Here is a 9,197-nt window from a genome sequence, read left to right on the forward strand (position 1 = left end):
GGACACACCTGCTGTAGTGTCTGGAAGGAAAATCCAAGCCTAGAAATCGAAAAATACACCAGGAATTTTATCTCTGCTTCTTTGCAGACTCCAGAAAATCCTCCCCCATAAAATCAAAAGTTGAAACAGAGTAGCAGGATCTACTGATGGGGTGAGTTGGGAGCATTTTCAACATTCAGATCATAAAACACTTGAATACTGTCAGTGCTTAGTAAAAGTTTTATAACTAAACTAATCCATCTTGGTTACCAGTTAACACTTTGGAAATGGGAGAAATCATTACTTTATTTAAAAATATCTCTGAGTACAACAGTAGTTGCCAGGGACCAGATGGTAGGGGAAATGAGGAGATGTTAGTCAAAGGGTATGAACTTCCAGTTATAAAAGGAATAAGTTCCTGGGATCTGATGTACCTCACAGCTACTATATATAATTAACAATACTGTACTGTGAAAGTTGCTGTAAGAGTAGATTTTAAATATTCTCAACGTAACAACAACATGATAATTAGGTGAAGGATATGTTAACTAACCTTATGGCCGTGAACATTTTGCAATATACATGTGTATCAAATAAACACATTCACACCTTAAACTTACATAATGTTATATGTCATTTGTGTGTCAATAAAATTGGGGTGGGGGAGAGAATATCTACGAAAGAGGTACAGAAAAAGTCCACTGTAACTTAATGTAGAAATTACTCCTAATTAGAGTAATTTCTCCTTAATTGCATATAATGTGACTTCCTATTGCCTCTACTGTAGCTTGTGGGGCAACATCACCATGCATTTGTTCAAATACTTCCTCTGCTTGGAGTTGCCTTCCCTGGCCATACAGATCTCCACCTTATACCATCCCAAACACATTTCTAGAACCAATTTTAAAACCACTTATTTTAGGGATGGTTTCTATATCCTCTAATAAAATGAGATTATTTGCCAAACTAAAGTCAAACAGCATGCAGTTTGTATCTCCTTTTGGACACTATTAATTCTCATTTTTGTCACAGAGAACCAACATGAAAATTAAACTTGACAACTGTAGATGTAACTTACTCACCACTTTAGACCCTAAGTCTCCGACCATTTCTTTCAACAACTGAGATGCTCAATTTTTCCTTTGGACTGAATTGACCTCTTTTAACCCTTAAAACAATAATACCCTTGTTTTCCCAATGTCTTGTAAAGAGGTGTGGCTTTTATTTAAAAAAAACAAAATACTGGCAGCATTTTGACTTGCTTAGAGATAGTATGTCTGTAACCTGTACTTAAAACTCAATTAAAGGGGTATAAAATACATTAAAAAATATTTAATAATTACAAAAAGGCATATAGAATATACGACAAATATGTGTAATCACCAGATAGTTATGGATATAAAGTATCCAATACTTTATATTTATATTTATTTATAAATAAATATTTATATTTATATTTATATTTATTGGGGTTTCCAATACTATGGAAGCCCCAGTATTATATCATATTATAATTAGTCAAGAAGCTATTTCCCTCAACATTATGATTTTAAAATTTGGGTAAAGACGGGGCGCCTGGGTGGCGCAGTTGGTTAAGCGTCCGACTTCAGCCAGGTCACGATCTCGCGGTCCCTGAGTTCGAGCCCCACGTCAGGCTCTGGGCTGATGGCTCAGAGCCTGGAGCCTGTTTCCGATTCTGTGTCTCCCTCTCTCTCTGCCCCTCCCCCGTTCATGCTCTGTCTCTCTCTGTCCCAAAAATAAATAAAAACGTTGGAAAAAAAAAATTTAAAAAATAAAATTTGGGTAAAGAAATGTAGGCCTAGTGAATTCATTTTCAGTGATGGAAATATTCTATTATTTTTTGTACCATTATTTATTTTATCATTAGTTGTCTGTTTTTTTAACACTTTTTCTATTATATCACATGGCCTGATCTACCTTTTTAAAATCCAATTTGACAATCATTGCATTTTATTTTTTTTTCAACATTTATTTATTTTTTTGGGGACAGAGAGAGACAGAGCATGAACGGGGGAGGGGCAGAGAGAGAGGGAGACACAGAATCGGAAACAGGCTCCAGGCTCTGAGCCATCAGCCCAGAGCCCGACGTGGGGCTCGAACTCACGGACGGCGAGATCGTGACCTGGCTGAAGTCGGACGCTTAACCGACTGCGCCACCCAGGCGCCCCTATCATTGCATTTTAATGATGCATTTATTCCATTTATATTTATTATCCTAATTCATTTAGATTATTTATGCCTTCTCAGGTGATTTCTGTTTGTCATGATTTTTTTCTAGTATTTTTATCTCCTTTCTTATGTTTATTTAGATTGATTTTTAAATTCCTGCCAATCCCCCAAATTTTAAAAGAAAACCCAACTTTTATCTTTTACAATGTTTGAAAACATATATCTTTAAGTTCAAGTCAAAAGTACAAAAATTTTAGAGCACCTTAAGTCTAACCCTCCAACCTATACCTCAGTGTTAGCTGATATTTTCAGTTTCTTGACCACTTCCCAATGGAAAATATTATTAATATTTTATACTTCCTCTGTTTATTCCAATTTTCTCACCTATTTACTAATTTCTTTTTTTTTAGTTCTGTTTTTATTTTTTATTTTTTTTTATATGAAGTTTATTGACAAATTGGTTTCCATACAACACCCAGTGCTCATCCCAAAAGGTGCCCTCCTCAATACCCATCACCCACCCGCCCCTCCCTCCCACCCCCCATCAACCCTCAGTTTGTTCTCAGTTTTTAACAGTCTCTTATGCTTTGGCTCTCTCCCACTCTAACGTCCTTTTTTTTTTTTTTTTTTTACCTTCCCCTCCCCCATGGGTTCCTGTTAAGTTTCTCAGGATCCACATAAGAGTGAAACCATATGGTATCTGTCTTTCTCTGTATGGCTTATTTCACTTAGCATCACACTCTCCAGTTCCATCCACGTTGCTACAAAAGGCCATATTTCATTTTTTCTCATTGCCACGTAGTATTCCATTGTGTATATAAACCACAATTTCTTTATCCATTCATCAGTTGATGGACATTTAGGCTCTTTCCATAATTTGGCTATTGTTGAGAGTGCTGCTATGAACATTGGGGTACAAGTGCCCCTATGCATCAGTACTCCTGTATCCCTTGGGTAGATTCCTAGCAGTGCTATTGCTGGGTCATAGGGTAGGTCTATTTTTAATTTTCTGAGGAACCTCCACACTGCTTTCCAGAGCGGCTGCACCAATTTGCATTCCCACCAACAGTGCAAGAGGGTTCCCGTTTCTCCACATCCTCTCCAGCATCTATAGTCTCCTGATTTGTTCATTTTGGCCACTCTGACTGGCGTGAGGTGATACCTGAGTGTGGTTTTGATTTGTATTTCCCTGATAAGGAGCGACGCTGAACATCTTTTCATGTGCCTGTTGGCCATCTGGATGTCTTCTTTAGAGAAGTGTCTATCCATGTTTTCTGCCCATTTCTTCACTGGGTTATTTGTTTTTCGTGTGTGGAGTTTGGTGAGCTCTTTATAGATTTTAGATACTAGCCCTTTGTCCGATATGTCATTTGCAATATTTACTAATTTCTAAGTTCACTATGTCTTCTTGTTTCTGAGACTTTTTTAAGGATCACATTAGTCTCTTCTGAACAACAGCCTTTAGAAGCATATATAGTGCTCAACTACTGATGGTAAACCCTCCATGTGTTTTTTGCATGAAAATATTTTATTCATCCTTTTCATTAACTTCTTCATTTAATGTAAAACCTTCATAAAAGTTAAAATGATGGTGCAGTGAGCACTGTGATACACTGCACCTAGATTAACCAACACTTTTTCTTTTCCTTTTGCTGGATCTCTACACAGACAAATGGACAGATAAGAGATATTCAGCATGTACCTCCTGCAAACAAAGACAATCTCTGTGATAACCACCTGTTCCCACTAAAGAACCTTGATACTGATGAAATTATATTATCGCATATATACTTAGTATTCTAATTTCCCACTTGTCTCCACAATACCTTAAGTAGATGTTGTATTTTCAGATTCAGAGACCAATGAAGGACTATGTATTAAATTTTGTTTCAATGTCTTTCTAGCCTTATTAAATCTGGAATAGTTCCCTGTTTTGTGTTTTGTTTGTCTTTTATGAAATTGACATTTTTGAAGTGACTAAGCCAGTTGATTATAGAATTTCCCAACATCTGAACTTTTTCAAATTGCTTCATAATGATTAGGTTCAATAAATCTTTGCCATTAAAACAACATAGGTGATGTTGTTGCTATTCCTTCTATTTGTACACATATATATGCATGTATGTATATATAAAATGAGGGGACTATATGGCATGTAAATATGGGAATTGCATGCTAAGGAGAGTTGTAGAAAGACACTCCGAAGTCTTCAAACATATATGGGCCATGAACAGAAAATTTCTTTCATTAATGCTACCAATTGATCTCAGAAAATTTCTTTCATTAATGCTACCAATTTCAGGAGCTTGACCAGGATTGGAATGATGAATGTCTAAGGAAAACTACAGATGTTGAAAAGTTGCAAATCATATTTGAATATTGCTCTCAGCAAATATGGATACCTGTTTAATATGATGGAAACATGTGTTAACCTATGCTTCTTAGAATCACACATATTAGAAGTCAATCATCTTCTATGAGATCTCCTTCAGTTTGAAAATGAATCCATGACTCACATGTCATTTTTTATGTGGTGATTACTTATCAAGGAAATAGAAGAAATATAGAAAGCAATAAATCCTTTTGTGAGTGTTTTCCATAAGGATCTAATTCAAAAAAAAAAAAGGTGACTGAAGTATAAGATCCTTTTCCTTCAAGAAATCACAAACACTTTCTTTCTTTTCTTGGTCCTCTTCTTGGTCCTTTCTAGACTTCCATAATCATGACAAAAGAAAATATCACTGAAGTGACTGAGTTTTTTCTTCTGGGGTTTGGTGCCCAAAACAAGTTTCGAGACCTCCTCTTCATTGTATTTCTGGTCATCTATGTGACTTCCATGGTGGGTAATATTGGAATGATCCTACTCATCAAGACAGATTCCAGACTTCAAACACCCATGTACTTTTTCCTACAACATTTGGCTTTTGTTGATATCTGTTATACCTCCGCTATCACTCCCAAGATGCTGCAAAACTTCATATTAAAAAACAAATCTATATCCTTTGAGGGCTGTATAATGCAGTTATTGGTTTATGCAACATTTGCAACCAGTGACTGTTACCTCCTGGCTGCTATGGCAGTGGATCGTTATGTAGCCATCTGTAACCCACTTCACTACCCCATAATCATGTCCCGAAGAGTCTGCATCCAACTGGTAGCTGGTTCATATGTCATGGGTTCAATAAATGCTTCCGTGCACACAGGTTTTACATTTTCACTGTACTTCTGCAAATCCAATACCATCAATCATTTTTTCTGTGATGTTCCCCCAATTCTTGCCCTTTCATGCTCCAACACTGACATCAACATCATGCTCCTTGTTGTCTTTGTGGGATTTAACTTGATATTCACTGTGTTGGTTGTCATCTTTTCCTATGTGTATATCATGGCCACCATCCTGAAGATATCTTCTGTTTCAGGGAGGAAAAAAGCCTTCTCCACATGTGCCTCCCACCTGACAGCAGTCACTGTTTTCTATGCAACCCTGTCATACATGTACTTACAGCCCCAAGCTAGTAATTCCCAGGAGAATATGAAAGTGGCCTCTGTATTTTATGGCATTGTGATTCCTCTTTTGAACCCCATGATCTATAGTTTGAGAAATAAGGAGGTAAAAGAGGTTCTAAAAGTGATGAGGAAAAAGTTCTTCTAGGTTGGACCCAAGTCATTAAAATTCAGCACCTCAAAGCATCAAGTAAGGATGTTTGACCACTATTGAATGTTTCTGAAGTTGGAAACACGTTCACGTCTTAAATCAATGTTACCTCTTTTAATAAGTTCTTAAAATGTGAGAAATATAGCAACATCTCATGAGACTAATATTCCCCTGGTTATAACTCAAGAAATATGTTTAATACTATCCATATTTTATTGAGATTATTTAAAATATTAAAATTATGTACAGACTTCACAAAGTATTTAGTTGATTCAAATAGATTTCATATATGTTCTTAAAGACTAGAAAACCTCAATTTTGCATATAATCAATATTAAAATTGAAGTTCATTAATTACCATTCACTTAAATGACTTCCTTAAGTTGTCTACAAACAGACAGTATGTTCTGTTCTAATTATTGCATACAGAATGTAAAATAAATGCACTGCTTTGAAAAGTACTTTTTGACTCTGGCTATACTTCCTACTTAATATTCTTTTATTAGTTACATTCTCTAGTAACTAATTTCTATGCGATGTTATGTTTAATGTTATGTTTGTCGTTAGTTATCCTCTTTATTTTGAATCCATTTCTTTCTTGTATAAGGTAAGGAAACTTCTGGAAACATTTCCTATATCCCTCCCCAATAAAAATAGAAAATCTAGAATGTAGAAGGATATAAAAACCTAAATAATTCATTTATGAAAGGCATACCAGTCATTTTAGTCTAGGCAAATAACTTTAAACTATAGTAAACAATAGAAGTTGAAGGGAGGCCAAGAGCCCTTTGAATCAGAAAGACAAACTGTTAACAAGTGAGCTTTAATAGGTATATTGAAGTTAGGTGGTAGAAACCCCCACATGACTCTAGAGAGGCCATGCTAGCTAGCTACATGAAAAAGCAAGTTTCACATGAAAATAACACCAGACAGACTAGTAATCTGGCCAGAAAATGTTAAGTAACAGCAGAAAGACAACTGGGCAAGGAAGATATATTTTTCAAATATGATATCCTGCTTCAATTTTGAGAGAAGAGAAAAAATTAAACATGGAGATAATGTGGGATGACCAGAATCTTCCCAGCAAGGACTCCACCTTTATAAAGGATGACACCTTCCATAAAGGGAAGGTCCAAGAACCTTCAAAGACCAGGATTAGGGACAATTGTCAGAGAGTCATCAGCAAAGTAGACAAAGGATGTCCTGAGACTCTAGAGGGGAAAGTCAGAGACTAATGTAAAATATGGTGACTATTTTTTTTATGGTGACTATTTTTAAAATACCGTATCATATATTTGAAATCTGTTGAGAGAGTAGAAATAAGGAAAATGATAATCATGCAAAGTGATGGTTTGTTAACCAGTTTGTGGTGATCATTTCATGATGGATACTCCTGTCAAAATATCAAGTTGTGTATCTCAAGTACATACAAACTTTGTCAATTCTACCTCAGTAAAGATGTAGGGGAAACATGATAAAACAAAGAAAAACTTAGTACATGTTGAGAAATGTAAGAGGCCAAATTGGAAATAGGGTGCAAAATGGAGAGTCACATATTACTCTGCATTTAATACCAAGGTGAAAGAAATCCCAAAAGGAAATAAATTCTGTGACAAATATACACAAGAAGCGAAATCCCTGAAATTTATATGAAGGAGGAAATGGTTGATCTGGGCTCTCACCAGGGAATAAATAGTGATTGTTAGCAATTATCCAAAAGAGAAATTTCCTTACTGACATCTAGAGTACTAATAGTCGGATGTTGTATAATCATAAATTCTTTCATAAATTACCAGGTGAACATTATTGTTTCATAAATCATCAGCACCCCATGGTTTTTAAGGGCTTTTGGGGTCCAGCAATTGCCTCTAAAACATTATGATAGGGGCTCAGTTCTTCGACCAAAATTTGAAGTTGATAATTAGCAAGATGGCTAACTTACCATGTTTTCACTCATATGTGGATCTTGAGAAACTGAACAGAAGACCATGGGGGAAAGAAAGGGGGAAAAAAAAGATACAAACAGACAGGGAGAAAGGAAAGCCACAAGAGACTATTAAATACAGAGAACAAACTAAGGGTGGATGGTGGGGAGGGGAAGAAAGAAAATGAGTGATAGGCATTGAGGTGGGCACTTGTTGGGATGAGCACTGGGTGTTGCATGTAAGCCAATTTGACAATAAATTATATTCATAAAAAATATATATTAGTCTAGACCAAAGTGGAAGAAAATATAGCATCACACACAAAAGTTTGGAACAAGAGTGACACGGGGAAGAGAATACCTATAGAAGCTTAAAGACAAAGAATCCACCCACCATCCCTCATGAGTATTCACTAGCTGCTCCCAAATGTAGCCGGTTGTCCGTCCATTCTCCTCTTATTCCTTCCTAAAAGAATTCCAATTTTATGTGGAAGGTGATGCAGCCAGGTAAAAAATATATTGCACTTCTCAGCTTTTTTTGTAGTTGCGATGGCGTGTATCTTAGGACTTTGGTAAAGGTAACGTATGCCAGTGGCATAGAGTGAAGAATTAACCTTAACCTAAAGAACTATCTTATCTTTGTCTGCAGCTACTGGCATGATCTATAGGCCCCTGACATGTCCTTCCTAATAAGAGTGTTTTTGGCCACTGGATAGTCTAACATTGTGATTTACGATGGAAGTTTTGAGACATGCCATATCATTTTCAAACTCCAGGGCAACTTGGGACTAAATATACTATACCTAACCTCCAGGAGAGGTTGAGAATGAAAGTTCAGCCACATGAGCGTTATGTCATACATAGTGCCACAAAGAAACTGGATACTAAAGCATACTAAGGGTGAGCCTCGCAGGTCAGCAATACTCCATATGTGTGGCCACACGTTGACATACAGAACGGTAATACATCCCTGTGTAATATACAAAATACATGGACATTTTGTGTTTGGATCCTCACAAGCCTTGCCTTATGTATTTCTTCCTTTAACTACTTTCAATGTGTATCTTTTTATTATGATAAAACTAAAATTTGTATGTATTGTGTTTTCCTGATGTGTTCGCCAGTTTGGGCTCTATTTAAATTTCCATAGGTTGAGTATCTTCTAAACAACAGAAACTTACTTCTCACAGTTCTGAGAGTTAGAAGTCTGAGAGCAGGGTGCCAACATGGTCAGGGTCTGGTGAGAGCTGCCTTCTGGGCTTCAGACTGCCAACCTCTGCTCTGTTCTCAGTGGTAGAAAGAGCTAGAGAACTTTCTGGGGTCTCTTCTATAAAAGCGTGAACCCTACTCATCAGGGCTGCACTCTCAGCTGTGGGTGCAGGGCTAAGCAAATCACAAGAGTGCAAGTCAAAACCTTCAGTGCTGTGACCCAAAGCCCTTACCACCATA

The 9,197-nt window shown here is 36.6% G+C and overlaps 1 protein-coding gene across 1 annotated transcript; it reads left to right on the forward strand.

The window, feature by feature from the left end:
* Positions 1 to 4,891: 4,891 nt before the first annotated feature.
* Positions 4,892 to 5,821, forward strand: LOC124504688 (olfactory receptor 5AK2). Its single transcript, XM_047070159.1, has one exon. It carries the CDS (start codon positions 4,892 to 4,894, stop codon positions 5,819 to 5,821), a length of 930 nt encoding a protein of 309 aa, XP_046926115.1.
* The last annotated feature ends 3,376 nt before the right edge of the window (positions 5,822 to 9,197 follow it).

The sequence above is a fragment of the Lynx rufus genome, unplaced genomic scaffold, assembly GCF_022079265.1.
Source record: "Lynx rufus isolate CCGP_SWC_20201006 ecotype Redwood Valley unplaced genomic scaffold, mLynRuf1.p SCAF_9, whole genome shotgun sequence".
Taxonomy (NCBI): domain Eukaryota; kingdom Metazoa; phylum Chordata; class Mammalia; order Carnivora; family Felidae; genus Lynx; species Lynx rufus.